General features: G+C 34.5%; 2 protein-coding genes and 1 non-coding gene across 4 annotated transcripts; all 3 read right to left on the bottom strand.

Moving 5' to 3' along the window:
• Window positions 1–678: 678 nt before the first annotated feature.
• On the bottom strand, window positions 679–2,504 carry LOC113779689. Of its 2 annotated transcripts, XM_027325372.1 has the most exons (3): window positions 2,229–2,504; window positions 1,150–1,521; window positions 679–1,074 (listed from the first exon to the last, which is right to left on the bottom strand). In XM_027325372.1, exons 1-3 carry the CDS (start codon window positions 2,398–2,400, stop codon window positions 854–856), a joined length of 765 nt encoding a protein of 254 aa, XP_027181173.1. In that variant the 5' UTR covers window positions 2,401–2,504; the 3' UTR covers window positions 679–853. The 2 variants fall into 2 exon arrangements, with proteins under 2 accessions (XP_027181173.1, XP_027181172.1); XM_027325371.1 differs by having other exon boundaries at window positions 679–1,521; window positions 2,229–2,503.
• A 185-nt stretch (window positions 2,505–2,689) lies between these two features.
• Window positions 2,690–2,773, bottom strand: TRNAL-CAA. The gene has a single exon. It is a non-coding gene; the product is annotated as a tRNA-Leu (tRNA).
• Window positions 2,774–5,392: 2,619 nt separating this feature from the next.
• Window positions 5,393–9,777, bottom strand: LOC113781493 (DDT domain-containing protein DDR4). The gene is made up of 11 exons (XM_027327438.1): window positions 9,710–9,777; window positions 9,492–9,602; window positions 8,867–8,953; window positions 8,747–8,784; window positions 8,565–8,646; window positions 8,196–8,302; window positions 7,968–8,121; window positions 7,772–7,864; window positions 7,529–7,643; window positions 6,739–6,781; window positions 5,393–6,125 (listed from the first exon to the last, which is right to left on the bottom strand). The coding sequence occupies exons 1-11, from the start codon at window positions 9,773–9,775 to the stop codon at window positions 5,552–5,554; spliced, it is 1,470 nt and encodes a 489-aa protein (XP_027183239.1). The 5' UTR covers window positions 9,776–9,777; the 3' UTR covers window positions 5,393–5,551.
• Between the last annotated feature and the right edge of the window lie 10,142 nt (window positions 9,778–19,919).

The following is a 19,919-nucleotide window of genomic DNA, read 5'->3' as shown; positions in this document are numbered from 1 at the left end:
CTTCTCTTTTTTTTTTTTTAAACTCCAGTTTAGTTTGGTAGTTTAGGAGAAAGAAGAATATTTGTCTACCATCAATCAAAAATTTAAATTCAAGATGCAATCAACTATCACAATTTTGGTGTTATTATCAATCCAATCTTTGCCGGGTAAAGGCCGCTCGACTAACAGTATGTAATTACGTTCTCATAATTTTGGTACTTTAATCACGTTAACAATACTCTGACTTGTAATTACGTTTTTCTTTTTTGGCTAGGTAAATCAGTTTATATATTCAGTTAAAGTTTTCATTTGTAGGTTCTATTTCCGGGAAAACCGTTCCAGGATTCACATCATTTTAGTACACGCTAGAACAGCAAGCCTACAGAGGTCTTTTTGGTCAGTTACAAGTACGCGAATCACACACATTCTGCATTCACTAGATGAATGTCAAGAATTGAAAAATCGTAGTTCAGAATACTATCTATCACTGAAAAAATAGGAGCTGCTTAGCAGTTTCCACAACCCCAGAGTATGTTCTCCTATTCCTTGATAGTTATTAAGGGATGGTGAATCTCCAAGGCAAATCTTTACAAACTGGGAAAGCGCAGGGAATGAAATTCCCCTCAATTTCTGCTTCAGATATTATCATCTGCAGCAATAGAAACAGGACTCGAAAAACCCACAAAGTGCACACATCAATTTGAATCAAAGCATTATAATTTGAATTAACAAAATGATGAAGAACTAATTTTAACTATCTTAAATATTTGAGGCATTATTCTACATTCTACATTGAAGCACAGTAAAAGCTCCAAATGACAACAACTCCTCGGCAGAGATTATTAACTGCTACATGACAAAGCCAAAACAAATTTTACCAGTCGAGTTTTCCAGCCAAAGAAAGGCCACAAATAACCGTTACTGCATAAACGCTACAGTCCATGAAAATCGCACCTGTGACATCCTGCAAAAGGAATGCCAATTCCAGAGCACTCCCAAGTTGATCAGCCAAGCCAGTCTCACCAACCGAAGGACTGCTGGTTGGTTGCTGTTCAGGCCTCGCTAAACCTCTTTGCCTTTCTAGAAGCCGTGCTACTACAATTGTTACATTGGTCAAGAGAAGTAGATAAAGTGGTCTGAAAAATACAACGCTCTTAAAAAAGCTGCTACCTAATATTGGAAACCCCACAGAAGCCAAAACTACTAGTATGGCCACCACTAGGGCACACAAAGTGCGAGTACTCTCTGTCGCTACAATTTCCGATTTCACTGCCTTAGGTGAAACAATTTTGTGAAAATGAGATATTGCCTCAAAATAGTGGCCTTTCTGGGAGACAAAAAGCTGAGGATCCTGAGCTGGTGATCCTTTGCCATCAAGATCAAAGGAAGATACTTTAGAGGATTCCATGCTACTCTCACATTCGCGCATAATTGGTCCACCTCTGTCCCCAGTCATAAAATGCTCGCTAATTTCACTGACAGAGTCAAGACTTGGTGGCAGTGAGCCCGAGGATTTATCCTGGGTCTGGGGGGAAGCAGCGTCTGTGAATAAGAGAGTATTAAATGACAAAATGCCATAGACAAACGCAATATCAACATGATCTCAACTATCATACACATAAACTATTGCCATTTTTCTGGGATAACAATACCCATCTTTCTGAGAAACAGTGCAATGGCTGCATAAGCAGCAAGAATCATGTAGCGGAGAAGTTCACAGATTTCACCAAAATTGTCAGAAAATCGGGACTCACAGATATGGCGCAATCAGTAACTACTTTCTCGTAATTGGCTTGCTGCACTAAAACCTAGTATACAACAGATGAAATGAATTTTCTTCCCCTCTTCATCGCCATCCCGAACTCCACCAAAAGGATAGACAAATATCAAAACAGTAACAAGACAAAAGCCATCTTCACCATTACCAAAATCTAAACTTCACAGAGAAATTGCTAAAATCAAATTGATATCGCGAGTCCAGAATATCAATAGCAAGATGACAAAATATTCTCCAACCTTATATCCAGCTCAAGAAGTTATGCAGATGAAGAAACACATTCCCTAAAAACTTTTACTAATAAATTGGAAACCAAATCTCAACATCTTGGATTCAATTTGCGCACATCCAAATATCATATATTAAACGCGTTAAAAAAATTATGCTAATTACAAAAAATTAGGACAATTAAATCAGACAATGTGATAAGTTTTCATAAGCGGATTGCTAAGAAACGTTACTGCTCGTTTACCGTGGGACTGAGAAATCGACGGCGGACATGAGGCGGTGTGGGAGTGGGAACCGTGCGATTGATCGGATTCGGAATCGGATGGGAGGGTTCGGATTTGGCCGGTGATTAGGGCTATACGATCGGTTCCTCTGTCGACTATGCGACGTCGTCGACCTTCCCTGCCGCTGCTCATCCTGCAATATTCCTCGGTTGCTGCCGCAAATCTGTGTATTTGACGTTAGAAAGAATAAAAGAGAAATGGGAAAGACAAAATCAATTACTACAAAATTGTAAATTAAGTTGGAGATTTTCTTTTTCTTTTTTTTTTCTCAGAGACGAAATTGAAGTTAGAGTTAAAACTTAAAAGACAGGAACTAAAGAAGATATTGAAAATATTTTGTTTTCTTTTTTTAGTGCATAAAAGAATATATTTTTGTTTTGAAAATATAATAAATAACAAGGGGAAAAAGATTTGTGAAACGTGTCAGAAGTGGGATTTGAACCCACGCCCTCTCACGAGGACCAGAACTTGAGTCTGGCGCCTTAGACCACTCGGCCATCCTGACTTGCATACTCAATTTGCTGCTAATCGACATATAGGTCATATGGCTGTGAATTCAACAACGACCGCCGATTTATTCTCTCCCACTCAAAGCAGATTTTCTCCTCTTATTAAGGGGATTGTTATTTCTTACTTGAATTATGCTTTGGTTCTATTAGTCCTTCCTTTGTGAGATAATTTGTAATCCTCGACCCACAGCGATCTAGAAAGGTTTAGGATTGTCTTTGAAAATATCTAGACGAAACGTCAAAAAATCTTATCCAATACTAATTTATTTACCTAAACTACTGGTTTACATTATAGAGCATATAATAGAGAGGTAAATTATTGAATTAGGTTATGATTCCTTAAAAAAAAAAAAAAAAAAAAAAAGGTAAACTGTGGCCGGTAGATTTCTTAACATATTTTGTCCTATTTAAATTGGGATAATTTCAGAAACTATAATATCACTCAACTCTCCTAAAGTTTTTAAAATTTCACTTACCTCCCTTGAGTTAACATTTCTTGTAATATTTTAACCCTTTGGAGGAAATACAAGAAAGATAAAACTTTTGTTCTAATACTATTCTTATATTATCCTAGTTATGAAATTTATAATAACAATAAAAAATAAAGTAAGGTTAAATTTTTATAATGTGTAAATTTCTTAACGTAAACTATTTATTTTAGTTGTATTGGAACAAAAACAAAAATTACACCTTGAAAAATTCACAAGTATGAAGAGATTATTTTAGTTTTCAATACAACTTAAACTACACCATGAATTAAAATATCTTGACTTTCTTAATTGTAATTGTATACGAAATTTTTTAAGGTGTTAATTACTCTCTAAAATCCTCCTAAATTGTTGATCTTGATTAGATTTAATTTATTCATGTCCTTTGCTATTCTACCATGATTGCAATGTAAAGAAATATGGACTTTTATTAGCTAACAATTTTTTTTAATTTACATTTTTTGCTTTTAAAATTTTATTTTGTTTTGGCTTTTGGTTAAATAGTTATTAAGAGTAAGAGTAATGTTATCAATTGGTGACCTTTGATAAAAATATTTAGTCTTGTCAAGTTGACAAAGGGAGGTAAGTGAGATTTTAAAAACTTAAGAAAAGCTGAGTGATATTATGATAAACCCAGTAGAGGTTTCTGAAATTATCCTATTTAAATTTCTTAATTACACCTTTACCCCCAAAAACCTGTATCTTGCCTAGAGCTGTTAAACGAACCGAGCTGTTCGGTAGCTCGGTTCGTTTCGGCTCGTTCGTGTTCGTGAAAGGCTCGTTCGAAATTTTAAACGAACCGAGTTCGAACGAATTTTTTTGTTCGATTAATAATCGAGCGAACACGAGCATGTTCGCGAGTTTTAACGAACGTTCGCGAACATGCTAAACGAACGTTTGCGAACACGAACATGTTCGCGAGTTTTAACGAACGTTCGTGAACATAGACATAATTATCATTTGACAAATTTTAGGATTAATTTTATGGTTGGACTTTTATATTTGGAGGGCAAATTTCTTTGTTTTATTTGTTGCTTTTATGTTAATGTTAGTTATATAGTTACTAAATAATAGAATTTAGTCACTTAGTGCTTTAATTATTTTTTAGAATGATTAATAATTTGCATGGCATATTTAAGGCATAAAATAAATTGGATTCGAGCATTTCGAACATGTTTGCGAATGGCTCGTTTATGTTAAACGAGCCGAACTCGAACTCGAACTCGAACACGAATTTTACTTAACGAACCGAACACGAACACAGGTTTGGAGTTCGAAAATTAACGAACGAACACGAACGTTGTTCGAACTGCTTAACGAACAGAGTTCAAACATGAGATACTCGGTTCGATTCGGTTCGTTTACAGCTCTTATTTATTCTTGCCTGATCGCCATATAGCTTGCAATGAATTACCATCCATTCCTAACTACTGAGCTGTTTTCCAAATTTGGCATTTGAAATTAGAAATAAAGAAAAGGGAAACGAGTAGACCTTAACATACTTCAACGAACCTTACGAGGCGGCAGCAAAGCTGACCATAGAGGAGCAATTGATTGCCGAAGTACCTATTTCCTGAATGTCTCCTCTTTTATCATCCAGTAATACTAGCTTTTACAGGTTTACCAATAGAACTCGTACTGCCCTGTGATAAAGTTTGCTGAAAATGCCTTTACAAAAAAAATAAAAATGAAAAAAAGGAAGAAAAGAAGCCTGCTCAAATGAGTCTTCAGTGAGCTGCTTTCAATAGGGACCTCGCCATAAACCATTAATCCAACCATCACCTGTAGAACCGTCAAAGAAAACATGAGAAAGATCTTAGTAGTTTGTTGAATGGATTTAAAGACAGAGAAACAATAGTTGCAGCAGCAGCAGCTAGCGGCACCGGCAATTTGCTAGTGTATTACTGACAACAGCAATACTCCACTTGGCTTAACATTCGATCTTGCTTTTATATTCAGAAGATACGTTATCAACTCCAAGTTGTGCCCAGGTAGTCAAAGTACAACAGCTAGAACTGGTGCTAAGTATTCACCAACATACTGAGGATGCAAGGAGAATTAAATAAACTGCATTAGCTATCAAAATGAAGCCTTCAAACAAGGGCATCATACGGTTTAGAAAGCCTGATAATAGTGCCATGGATTTAAACATTCAAATTCGATCTAATAAAGTTAAGCTGATCTACCACAGCTTCTAGTATTTCCAATAGCAAACTACATTTTTACATCTGTCAAAATTTTGTTTCTGAAAGACAACACAATTAGTAACATCCCTTGTTACCTAACCTACTTCCAATCCCAATTCTTTGAGCTGCCTGATGCATCAATGTCAGTAGCAGCAGCCTGTGATGCGTTTCTGCAGATTCTTACTCTCTTGTTCATATCTTTTGGCGACTTTTCATCTTCTGAATCAGGGACAATACCAGACTCCAAAGCAGTGTTGACTACAGGTCGTTGCCTCAATCGGTTCTTTGTAGTTAAGCTTACAATTTCTGGAATTTTCATGTTGGTATTCCCACCATGTCTCTTACAGCCACGTGAAGCATTGGATTCATGGACTAACCAACCATCCAAATTACGGAACACAGGGTTTAAACTGTTTTTCTGGTCAACATTGTTGTTTCCCTCGAACAAATTTATTACCTCTTTGTCGACATCAACACCAACATCCTCAGAACCATCATTTGCATTCAGACCCAGATAAGTGAATTGATGCTTCTCAGAGTCGGTGTCACTCTCAGTAGACTGACTCTCCCTTGAGTGGCCAGAATTTGAAACATCAATAGAGAGAATTTGATCCTTTCTTCCCCGCACATCATGCTTCACTTCACACCTTAGCTGTTCAGTTGTCTTCTTGTTTCTGAAATGCAAGTGGGATTTAGCAGGAGCAATATCTAGCTAAGTTTGAGATATGTAACATCTCCCATGGCACACTAGTTTTGATGTCCAACATGGTATGATGGGACACTGAAGGAAGAAGTACCACTATTGAACCATTAAATCTCAAAATGATAAGAAAGCGATTAATAAGGCTAGAGATAACTGGAAGCTGCATGCCCTTTACACTAGAGTCACAGAGGCCCGTCAGGCATGGCATAATGTTCAGGCAGGGTTTACAAATAGAAAATGCTCTTCAAGTCAGATTAGTATGTCGAAGCTATGATGACTTGGAGGGATTATGACTGTCTTAAGTACATCAAAGGAAATGCTGATTGATGAAGTAAACACATTGAATTATGATTGCCTAAGTAGGTTTCTTCTTATTATTGGCATGCTTGAAGCAGTTTGGACCTTGACATAAGCTATTCTGGAATATTGAGACAGACACAAGTAGAAATGTCAAAGCAAAATTGTCCTCAGAGAAATTCAAATAATGTGCCAAAGACATCATTCAAAGGGTTATTGCAACTATTGAAGTGCAACCACACGGGAAATAAATATAAGCTATAGAAAGCAAGATTCAGGAAACGTACTGTGCCACATCTATTGCCTCCTCAATGGCTCTATCATATTCTTCTGCAGAATATTTACATATTAAAACCAACTCAGCTTGAAAACATAGTAGCAAAATCATATGTATCAATAAGTAACGCTGCATATAAATGAGCAAGGGGTTTGCCAAAACAACTAGTTTTGACTAAACTTCAGTTTGTTTTTCATCTATCAATGCTTGCAAAAGTTCCTTTTTGGTCTTGGTTGCATCAAGCTTATGGCTCTTTCAAGCCTACATTAACTAAGGTGTAGCATCTGATGGACAAAATCTATAACTGTTTCACATTAAAAAAAAAAAAGAGTGAACAATGTAAGAACCCACTTCCTCAAAAGGCTTGACAAGAAAAGTAAAGAAAAAAGCCGGCAGAAGTTCAACAGTGGAGTTAAAAATGCAACTCTAGTTCATTGCTACTGGATGCTTACACATTCTTTGGGGCAAGATCACTAAGAATTAAAGTTTACAATTAAATAGTTACAGCTGGATAGAAGTCCTGGTAATCTTGTCTCAACTAGAATGTCTAATTCGAAAAAAGAATATTCTATGAGTATTCTTTTCCTTTTCTATTTTTGGGTCACTGGGATTAAACCATGTAGGCCCCTATATCTGTCAAGTCTGTACACTTAAATTCTGTAATCCATGATGTTTGTACCACTGCATTAAAGAGGTTCACATGCACAATCTTATGCTAAGTTTGGACAGCAGTTTGACAAGTGGAGTCATATGGAATAGGTTTGGAAAGTAAGTTAGATAAGTGGTACGACGTGCCATACCAAATTTATAACTGACAGGCCTCAATCTACGGCTAGAACGAGTTATTGCCAAAGTTCGTGAAACATTCAGAAGCCTTTCCTTTCTTTGCTGCTGCTTCAGTTCCCTTTCTTTCTTCTGTTTAAGGAAACTAACAGAGATGCATTAACACCGCAAAAGCAATGCAGAAATACTAATGTTGCTATACCTACAATAACAACAAGAAACTTTAAGTCACGCATATGAAGGAATTTCAGGGCACTAACCTTCTGAAGTTTCTCAAGAGCAGGCATAATATCAGCCTTGACAGCCTTGCCAACTGCTACTTCCAACTTAACTTTACTAGAAGAGAACGCATTCTAACAATAACAAAGAAAAGAACATTTTCATTACTTCTAGTACTCAAAATGATCAACTGAAGGATAATGTTATTTCCCGCTTTGCAGGGCAACCATGTCGTACCAACACTTCACGAAATTCCTCAAAATTAGTTGCAAGTGTCTCCCAGTGAGAAGTTATCCCTAGCTTGTTTCCCTTGACCTTAGCTTTTGGCTTAAAGTCAAACACTTGAACTTCCTTGTAAAATCTGTGACCAATGACTGCATTGCCATCAGACCTACCACAAGAAAACCTTAAATAATTTTATCCATAATTTTCTCACATTTTTCAAGTGCACTGTTGACAGATTACCAGTACAAAGTCCCATTTCCATCTCCCCCAAGCTTCTCCTTTTGAAAAGCGGAAACTTCACCTCCACTTTTTATGTTGTCATTGATATAAAACACAACATCGTCTTGCTGTAAGCAAACAAGACATGTTATATTGACAGCAAAAAAGAAAGATATCTTTAAGGTCATACCGAAAGAAACTGTTACTTGAAAAGCAAACTTCTTTGCTTATAAATCAAAAGATGTTAGCAAACATGTGTGACTGAAAAGCAAAAGATTTTATACTCTTCAAGACAATTCAGTATTCCGTATTTGCATGGATGAAAACCAAAAGACTTCAGAGAAATACAAGTGGGCATGTGAAAGAAAAATAAAGGGGAAGATGTAATACATCAGCTCGAATCTCACAAAGTGCTTTGAGAATGAATAGGCGAATCGTAGGATCAAGTTCCTTGTATCTGTTCATCTCTTCTCTGGGAAAGTTCGGCCATCACCAAAGATAAGCAACTACTGAGAATTATCAGCCTAGAAGACATCAGGCATGAAATGTACCCAGAAACTGAAATAGCATACCCCTTGCCAGCAGTCAAAGGAAAATCTCCTTCGGCAACCTGCAATAATTAGACATTTCAATCTATTGATTTCTTTTGAATTACACCAGATTTGCTACATTTTAAGTCTCTAGTGGCCTACCCATGGCCACCACACTGAAAGCTTCTTAGAAAGTATAGACACCCAAGCATCAGAAACATGCTGCACCTTGCTTGGTGGGAGTATCCCCTGACATAAGGTTCAAAACATAAGACAAGTGATAATCACACAATAGGTTAAGAAATCTATAGCAGTCAACTTTTCTCAGATTACATTAAACATCTATGTCAGGAAACTAGGCATTCATTTGCAAAATGCAAAATAGGGAAGAAGGTCATTAATTTGAAAGATAAAGAGTATCTAGGTTCGTAAAATAGCAGACATATTTGTGTTACTCTCGCAAATAATACCGAGATGTGTTCTAATTGCTAGAACTCTCCTAATTACCCTTCCAATCGCAATACCTTAGTTCATGGTGCAAGTGAAACCACAGTAAAGAAAACGATCAACACTTCTTTTTCTTTTAACTCCAGACATCAAATGTTCGATGATTTGGCAAAATCTTTGCTTTCGCGAATATAAAACCGCGTTTAACAATTATTAGTTTGCGTTGAACCCCAGTCATTAAGAAACTGCCAAGTACTATCCATTATGCAACTTTTTCTCCCTTAAATATAAATATGGAAAGCATTAATAGAAGGAAGAAGCGACGGCAGAAGAAGAGAACCTTCAAGAGGCAAATGTGAAGCTGAGCAAGTGAATCATTTGGTTCGATGAGCGCCGACTCGATTTCTTCAGCTGAAATCTTCAAATTGCTCTTGATTACGGGCTCAAAAACCTGTAAAAAGCAGCAACATTCTTCAGAAAGTTGCGAAAAAGATAAAAAGGCTTGGATTTTCATTCTAATCCAAACGATTTTGAAAAGAAGGAAGGAATTTTATTTACGTTGAGGAAATTGAGGATGGAAGCTAACTCCCAGCGCTGACGCAGCTTTTTCCGTTGAATCTCCATTTCCGAGTGCAGTGGCGGTGGCGAGGCTTCCGCCTCCACCTCCTTAATAAAGACAACGTCCTCGTCCTCGTCCTCGAGCTGGTGCAAATTCTTGGCTGTCGCCGTCGCTCGCTGCCGAGTCACCCGCATATCTCTATGCTTTCATCAGTTTCATGTACTCTGTCAGTGACAACAAATTTTTTTTTTTAAGCATAGGCTGATAGAGACAGAGACTCTGTGTGTGTGTGTGTGTGTGTGTGTGTGAGGGAATTTATGGATTGTGAGTAGGAACGGACTAACGCAGAGAAAGGGAGAAAGGGATTGCAGGTTAAGGAAATCGTACGCTTTTAGAAGAAGAATTGGGGTTATGGTCATGGGGAAATTTCCCGCCCAAATTTTAGGTGCTTTATTTTTCCTTTTTTTTTAGTGCATATATTTTTTGTTCATTTTATTTTATTTGATTTTGTTACACGTTTGTTTGGATAAGAGTTTATTTGGATGATTTATTTGAAATAATTACTGTAGCACTCTTTATGATGTGATGTATGTGAGATAAAAATGTGATTGAGAAGATAAAAAAGTGATTGGAATTTGTGAAGTAAATTATTTTACTTCAAAAATTGTTTGTCCAAACACACCACATTGGGGTGGGGGCCACAGTGCGCTCTAGGTGCGTTTCGATAAATAATTTTTGAAGTAAAATAATTTATTTCACAAATTTCAATCACCTTTTTATCTCACATACATCACATTACAAAAAGTGCTACAGTAATTATTGACTCCTTTGGTCAATGTTGTTTTGGTGTTTACTATTTTGTTGTAAAGTTCAATTTGTGTTTCTTGGACAGATCCTTTCATCGCATATTTGTATAATGATATACACTTTTTTTTTTGTGTTCTTGAACACTCATAAAATGACTGACATTTGCCAAGATTTGAGTCTCTATTTATAGCTTATATTGTGTTTTATTGAGTTTATTGCCACAATAATCTTCCTCTTAAAAGATATTTCCAAACTAATGTGGTTACAAAATTTATTCCCTGGTTTGGATAGAGTATTATTTGGAATAATTACTGTAGCACTTTTTGTGATGTGATGTATGTGAGATAAAAAAGTTGTTGGGAATATAAAAAAGTTGGTTGGAAAATGTGTTTATGATGCAAGCGAAATATTATATGTGGACTTTAAATATGGAAAATTAATCATGCTTAAACTTTCGCTCTTATCTTATTTCATTTTGAGAGGTAAATCCCGATTAAAATGTTAATAATTACTATTAAGAGCTTAGTTGTTATTCACATTAGACGAATCATTAATTATTTTTCAATAGTTCTAATTTTACTACTTCTTCTCTATTTATTATTCATTGTCTACCTCAAGGCAATTCTTGTATATTTGGAATTTAAATAGTCATAACAACTAAAAAATTTTCTTACCATGTGTAAAATGAATTGCCATACAGATAAACTAAAAATATTTAGAGATCTATTGTGTTAATTCATGATTTGTCACTGTTAGAATGCACAATGATAACTTTTCCAAATATCAACTATTAACCAACCTTGGTGTTAATTCTAGTGCTAATCATTACTTGCTTAGATTCTCTATGATGGATCAAAAAATGCAAGACTTTTTTTTTTCATTTCACTTTTCCTTTAAAATCGAACTTTTATAGTTCATGTTAAATTATGATCATTATCTTGAAATATTTACTAGTGTGTCATACAATCAATTTTCCAAAATTTTTTGAAATGTATAGTCCAGTGTTCATCGTGTATGAAATTGCATGTAACAATAAATAAAGAAAGGAACTTGCGATCTAACAATTAAGAATAATGCTAGGGACGAATAATGGCAACGAAAGAATAAAAGCGAGATATAGCCGGAATATAGGATATATTATGGTGAGGTGATCCCATAAGAGTGCACAATAGGTAAGGTATGGCATTATTGTTTCCATGAAAGAATAAATTTTTTTCTGCAAAATTGTTGCAATTCAAGGAATAGTTGATAATTTTAAAAGACTAATTAATATGGATTTACTTTCCCTTTTTAGTTTGCCTGCATTATGCGTGTGGGGCACCAAATAGAAACAAAAAAAAGCTTGTCATATAAGGGAAAAAATAATTACAAGTAATTCTTTTTTTTAAATAGGAATCTTATGTGGCAATAAATGGATTAACAAGGGAATAAAAACTAAAAGATAAATACTTTTTAATTTTTTTTTGAGAAAGTAGATTGTTTTGGCCAAAAACTCGTGTTTTATTATGACAACTTTTGTAAAACTATTAGTGCAACGCTTTTTTTTGAATTCGATTTTTCATATTTAAAACAATATAATCATTAGACAATTTATACTGAAACTTAATAAAAAAATTGTCAAGAAATTGCAATCCTGAAGCGAAGCGGCTGGTGTCTTTTTAATTATCTTTTTGCACAACTTGAACGAGTAGATCTTTGACCTCGATTTTCTTTCCCTATAAAATATTTGTGCATGTATTTTATGCAAAAGAAGCCTTGATCATTAATTACAATCATTGAGTATATTTGGATAGGGGATTATTTGGAAAAAAAAAGTTGAAATAGTAATATAGCATATTTTGTGATGTGGTTTGTACAAGATAAAAATGATACACTGAAATCATAAAAAAGTGATTGAAATACGTGCTTATAATGTAGTAAACAATATACTCCCTCCGCCCGGTTTTGTACTTTTGTTAGTCTTGGTTTTTTTTCACACAGATTAAGAAAGTGTAATTAATTTGGTTGGAAACATAAATTTAGATTAATAATTTCCTAAAATACCCTTATGCTAATCACGAAGAGTGCCAATTAATATCAGTTATAGCTAATGGTGTCAATAAATATTAGTTACCGCCAATAGTGCACCCTGATTGTCTCAATTACCGCCAATAGTGCCAATAAATATCAGTTGCTGCTAATACTCCATTTCATAATCCATTTCAGGCGCCTAATACTCCATTTCATTTTCAATCATCCGCCAATAGTGGATTCAACATTTGAGAAACAACACGCTCACGTTCTTGAGAAGCAGATACATAGCCATCTTCTTTTGGTAGAGTATTTAAATCCAATAATGGTCTCACCGATTTGAACTTGGGCTGAAAATATTCTTGCACTTGAGAAAAAGTAGATTCATGCTCTTCAGTTGTAGGAGCAAAACTATCTTCTTGTGATGGAACATTTACGTCAATTGATGGCTTCACCGATTTCAACTTGGGCAAAAAAATCCTCAGCATTTCAAAGATAACTTGTGCACATTCTTGACTCGTTGAGATGAGATCATATTCTTTTGTTGGTGTTTCATCAGAAAAATTGTGAGAATATGGATGGTTTTTCAAATTTTCACTCATGATTTTGTAAATAATGATGGCATTATTTGTTTCCCTCCTGATATAAATAAATTTCAAAGAATAACAAAGATAGACTTTTCATTTATCTATGTATTGGAAAAGCTCAATGTATTCAATGTAGTGGGTTAGTATTTAATAACAATGTATTAATAACAAGATATTTAATAAGGGTATTTTAGATAATTTGAAAGATTACTACATTACTTAATGGGAAAGTGGACTATAATTTGGAACAAACGAAAAAGGAAAACAAGACTAACAAAACGGGACGGAGGGAGTATATATTTGCAAATAACTGGCAATCCAAACAAACCAATTGTAACTTCTCAATTTCTTGATGGTTCTAAGGTTAGTCTTCTTACACATTAGTAAGATTCAATGCATACCATATATACAAAATTTAGATTTCAAATTTAAATTATAATTAATTGTCATGTATCTAAATCCTTCAGAAGGCGTTGTTTGATGTTGCCTGGATTTGGCACTTCCCGGTTCCAATGCAAATCATGTCAAAGGCAATTAACACCACGCTTTTTCTCTTCAAATGATAACTAGACGTCATTACAGTGACCCCGCTAATAACGCTTTCGTTATGCGGTATTAATTGAAGTGCCGCTAGTTCATATTTTGATTCCAAAACTACCCTGCATCTCATATTTCCAATAAAAGGGGAAATTTCTAAAGTCAAGACTCATTTGGGGCGTAATAGAATAAGTTCTAAGGTCAAGACTCATTTGGGGCTTAATAGAATAAGTTTATTTAAGACAAAAGTACATTAATCCCATAATAAAAATTAGCAATCGTTAATGGCACACCATTTTTTCAAAATACATTCTCACTATCTTCTTAGTCATAAAATAATAGATTGTTTAAAAAACAAAGTGGATTTGCTAGCCACATATTTTTAGGGGTGTAAACGAGTATAATTAAATCGAACATTCTAATGTTCAAGTTTGTTTAAAATTTTATTCAAAATTGACTTGTTTATTTTTTAAACTAAGGTTGAGCGAGCTTTTATCGAATTTGAATGTTATCGAATATAAAATGCTGTTTAATCTTAATTTAATTAGTTGGCAAATCAAACTAGAATAAGCTCTTACTAAATCAAACTCGATTCGAATATCAATTAATTTGATCCATCTTTCAAACGTACATATTTCCAGTCCTATAAGCTGTAAGTGCTGGAAATTGCACAAAGGCAATGGATAAATCTGCTAGAAGCACTGGTTGGAGGAAAAAAGGAACAGACAATTTGTGATGAGCGTGATGGTTAAATTTAATTTAGTGCTTAAAATTGGAAATATGCATTTGGGTAATCATTAAGATGCACAAAAATGTCTTGTCATTGTAATCAATGCAAATCACCATTTCAGTAACAAAATATGCTCTTATTAAATACATCAGTCCAACGGATCAGAACACAAAAAGCACTTGAGATCCCAAGTGCACAAAAAGCACCACGGACAGTTGCTCATTTTTGTTGGAAATGACATAAAAACCTATAGCCTATATTCTCTAACACTTTGAATACCAAAATTACCCCTATAGCATAAAACATCATCGTTTTGCATTATTTTTGTTAAGACCAATGCCCTTCTGATTAAAGTTGTGAAGTTCTACTGAAGAATAATGAACAAGTCCAAAAATAATAGACAACTCCTAACCACAAAGATTAGTACTTAAGAGCTACTAAATAATTTATACTCACTGGAATTTATAAAAATAATAATTTTGAAAAATTTCCTCCATTATTAATGGTACAACAATCCAGGACTGATGTAAGAGTAGTGAAAATTGAATAAATTGAAAAAATGGAATAGAAAGAGTTAGCGGAAAATGCATAAGGGGTAATTTCATCTCTTAAAATAGTTTATAGGTTTTTTGTGTCTAGATATCTTTACCTCCATTTTTATCAACTTTTAGACGGAAACCAAACATAGAGAATAAATTCAATCTCTTCCATTTCATTCCAATCTTTTTCTTTTTCTCTCATTATAAAACATAAAACAATTCAAATAAAAAGAGACCAAATTTCTTCCATTCAATTGTTTCCTCCCATTATGTGTTATGGTGTAATAATCCATTATATGTAAAACTTATCGTACACACGAATAAGGGCCAGCAGTAGAAGCAAAATTTTTCTTAAAATGGTTTAAAAAACACACAAGTTTGTTGGATAAATAATTATTAAATTTATAGTAGTTTTTGTGATTTGATGTATATGAAATAAAAAAACGATTGAAAAATTATATTAAAAAATACATTTATAATAAAACATTTTGTTTCAAAATTTGACTAATCCAAACAAATCCCCAATCAAATGGAAGTGCCTTCCTAGTCGTGATTCTTTCCTTAAAAGACACGGATTAAAGACTTCTACAATTATCACCAAGAATTTTACTATACAATGTTGGCATTAATTTAATAAATAGACACTAGTATAAAAAAAAGTAAATGCTAATATAATAACATACAAAAAACATAACTTGTTTCACTTATTAAAATTGTGTAAAAAAAATGCAATCTTAACTATCCAAATGTAAATACATCCTTTTCTCACAATAAATTGCATTCACGGTTGTGATTACAGAGAACATTGAATCTTAATCCTAATGGGGCCATGGTAAAATGCAATCAGTCTTGATATTCTACTCTAGGTCAGTTTGGAAAGTATATTTTTTTGGATGTTTATATAAAATTTTATTGTAACTTATTATTACGCCAGTAGAAAAACTTGTATGTTTTCAGGGTTTGGAAAAATTAAAAACTTTTCTTTTTTCTTTTTCCTTTTCTTTCTTTCTGTTTTTTTTTTCCTTTCTCCTCCACACTAGATCAGCTTCTTCTACCTTTCAATTGCCAGTAGCTATCCCTCTTTTTTTTCCCCCTTCTCTCTCTCTTTCCTCCCCCCCCCCTCACCCCTCTCATTCTCAGTCTTTCCTATCTCTTTCCTTATTTCTTTCTCCCCCCTCCCTTTCCCTCCTCTGGTCGCTCATTATTAAGACTGACAATGGGTCGGTTTGGATCTGGACCCAATAATTTTTTTCAGATATGGGTTGAGAAATAATTTCGATACCCGAATCTGGACCTGTGCCTATTTATTCTAACAAAAAAAAAAAAACGGATCGGATATAGAATATAAGATTATGACTCGTATTTGACTCGGATCCGAACAATACATTAATAATTATAAAATATAAATATTTTTAAATACATTCTTTTACTAAATTAACAAATTAATTTTTAATCGAATTAACCAAATTACCTGTATCCCATATGAAGCATCTAAGAAATTAGGATTTGAAAGAGGCAAACTTGTTTGGCTATAAATGTATTCATCATAAGTTGCATATAAGTGCTTTTTTGCTAAATATCCTGGAATCATGTTGGGTTTTTTTTGCTAACATGAATAAAATAAAATGAATTATATATGTTGGGTCATTTCTTTTCGGGTAGATCCGGATCCAACCCGGGACTCGTCGAACCCGAATCCGAAATTCTAAGCACAAGACCCGTCGAGTATATGGATCGGATCTGAATCTAGTACATTAAAATGATTTTTGGATCTGAAATTTTCAATTCCGACCCAAACCGTTGACAAGTATACTCATCATGCGGCCAACTCTAATCATGTGGCTAGACTCCCTCCTTTGGTCACTCATCATGCAACTAGCTCTGGTCAAGTGGCCAAAGAGAGAAGGGTGAGAAAGAGAAGGGGAAAGAGGAATGAGAAGGGGAAAGAGGAAGGAGAAAGGGGACGGAAAGAGAAAAAGGGCCAAAAAAAAAAAAGAAAGGAAGGGTGCACCAGCACCAGTGCAGCGCCGACATCACCAGTGAGAGAGGTGAGAGAAGCAAGTTGAGATGGGAGGGGTAGTGGTAAAAGAGAAAAATGGTGTGTATTTTTTATATTTGGGATGCATATTTTACAAATTTTGGGGTGTTTTCAAAATTACTGTAGAAAAAATTGTTAAAAAATTTATCTAATAAAAATCCGCTAAAAACACGCTTTCAATCATACCACTAAATATCTTTCCTATTACACTTAATAAAGTATAATCCGTATGCCATATTACTATTTTAATATCGTGTCTTTTATTACATATTTTTTTACTGATTACACTCTACAAAATATAATAGTATGGACTTACAATCATATCACATATTTATATTAATAATTCACAATACATATCCCATAAATTTGAATGCTTTTAAATTTGTCAAATGACCCACAACCAATCTATTCTATGTGTAATGATCACGATGCACATCAAAACTATGCTATTATCACTACTGTACTCCAACTATGAGATAGGGTATAATGCTGGGTGTAATAAGCCCATTGTGAAGGAAAAATCATAAAAAAGTCCCCATAAGGTTTGTGGTGTTTTGTATTTTACCCCATAACATTATTTTTTTTTATATTTTATCTCCTCTATTAGTCCATCTCAACTAGGCCTGTCAACGGGTCGGGTCTAGACCCGGATCCGGACCGGATCCGTGAAATTATTGCGGGTATGGGTAGGAATTTAATTCCGTTTCCCGGATCCGGATCCGGATCCGTTTTGTGTCAAACAAAAAACGGGTCGGATACGGAATATAGTATTCCGACCCGTATTAGACCCGGATCCGGATATAAATGAATTAATAATTTAAAAAATATATATTTATCAATATAATTTGATTAGGGTGATGTATTTTAATAAAGTTAATTTGATTTCTTTTCTTATTTGGTTTTTTCTTTGCATTAGTTAGAAATTAGTTTACAAATATATTTTGTTCTCATTTTTATTAGAAATTATAAATTTTGGTAAATTTGTTCGGGTAGACCCGGATTCGAATCCGGGACCCACCGGATCCGGATCCGAAACATAGAATAAAAGACCCGTCGGGTAAACGGATCGGATCCGGATCCGGCATAGTAATTCGGGTCCGGGTCCGGAATAATGAATTCCGGCCCGGACCCGGCCCGTTGACAGCCCTAATCTCAACAAATGATTTGTTGAAACATTAAACTAGACGAAAATACCCCCATTTAAACAGTTAAAATTTTCAATGAAAATGCCCCCGTCTATTATTTATAAAGAAATATTTCCTTCAAGATCATAAATATTTTGTTATCATTTCCTCATTGATCAGAGTCTTTAAACTTTCAAGTGCTACATTTGTAGCCGGAAAAGGGAAAAAATGTCTCAAACTTCTTCAAATTAATTTTGTTATTCTTTCTCTAGATATTATTGTTTATCACAACATCTAAAAGAACCAAATCAAAAAACTGTGGATGTGGTAAAATAATACCCTTAAAAAGATCATAGATACCGAAAAATTTCGAAAGGAGATTTCTTGAATGTTCAAATTATAAGATATAATTTGTACGATAAATTAATGTTTTTTTTAACTTTTAGATAGAATAATTTGACAAAGCAAATTTTTTTTTTGAATCATCAAGTTTATGATTTTCTTATTTTTCTTTGCAAAAATACGTTAGCAAGGGCATGCTTTTTCCTTCCAAGGAGGGTATTTTTGGGAAAAAAGTATTGCCAAATCCGAACTGATAGGCAATTTTATCTATCCATTATTGTACAAGACATACCATTGTCGTTTACTTGTTAATCGTCACTATAGTTACTACTTGAGTGCTTTGACTACCAGTCAAACGGATCAAGTGCCAATAAAATAACGTCTGGGCGTAAATTGCAAAATACAAAACACATGGGACTATCGTGAATTTTCCCATTGTGGATGCCTACTCCAGTAAACAACAAATGCATGAAAGGAAGCACAAGCATCCACCGTACCGTATCTATCTTTCCTATTCTAACTGTTGATGTGATCGACTGAATACCGATGGGACTTTGCATGTCTGTATTGATATAATTACTAGTGAACTATATAGCACAGCCTATAGCTAGGATACTGCGTTGAAGAAAATGCAGGAAGGCATTCATTAGGGAGGAAAAAAAGTGGGGATTCAATTTTCCGTTCTTATCTCTGGTTGTACCGAGTTTCTACTAGTACTACCTGCTTTTTAGCTGCTCCAGCCTCCAGGTTGTTTTGTGGTGGTCTTCTTTTGACCGGTAAAATTGAAAGCTCTTTCCCGTTTACTTGTGTGTGTTTTTTCTTCTGCTTCTTTTTGGTAGTGGATTGTCTTCTTTTTTTTTTTCCCTCAAAAAGAGAGAGCATTTTTTAGTCTAAGATATCCTTGGTGGTCATATGTTAGTGTCGAGATTCTTCAATGATCGTTAATATATGCTTCATCTATGGCTATTGATTCTTTTTCTTCTATATTCTTGTGAATCTTGTTGTTTCTCGTTGGTTCTGCATCCAGCTTTATCATGCATGCAAGTGCTTTTTTGTGGTGCGTCTGTGTATCATTTTTGCCTTTTCCCCTTTGCCATTAAAATAGACAGCATTGTCAGATAGCAACAGCATGATAATACAAGCTGTCTTCTGTTACTTTTTGTTTTTGAACTTAATAGATCCTAGTCGGGCGTCGAGGCCTTGTACGACTGTCGTCTGAGTAATTCCTGTGGGAAGATTGATCTTGTTTCTTGAGTTTAGTGCCATATTTGGTGTAACAAAAAGTCCACATTACCAATATTAATTCAGTGGATCTTTCATCTGCATGTTGAACTCCTCTAATGCATTGTCAAATGACAGATTTTAACTGGATTTACCTTCTGTTTCCTTATTATGTTAAGACTTGGGTGATTGCACTCTCTTGTCTATGTGTTTACGAAAGTATGCTTATTACATTCTCTTATTCGTATCTTGGAAAAATATGCTTGTTTATATT

Source organism: Coffea eugenioides, chromosome 8 (assembly GCF_003713205.1).
Source record: "Coffea eugenioides isolate CCC68of chromosome 8, Ceug_1.0, whole genome shotgun sequence".
NCBI lineage: Eukaryota > Viridiplantae > Streptophyta > Magnoliopsida > Gentianales > Rubiaceae > Coffea > Coffea eugenioides.
Note: the sequence above shows the minus strand (reverse complement) of the source record. Positions and strands in the feature narration are given on the sequence as shown.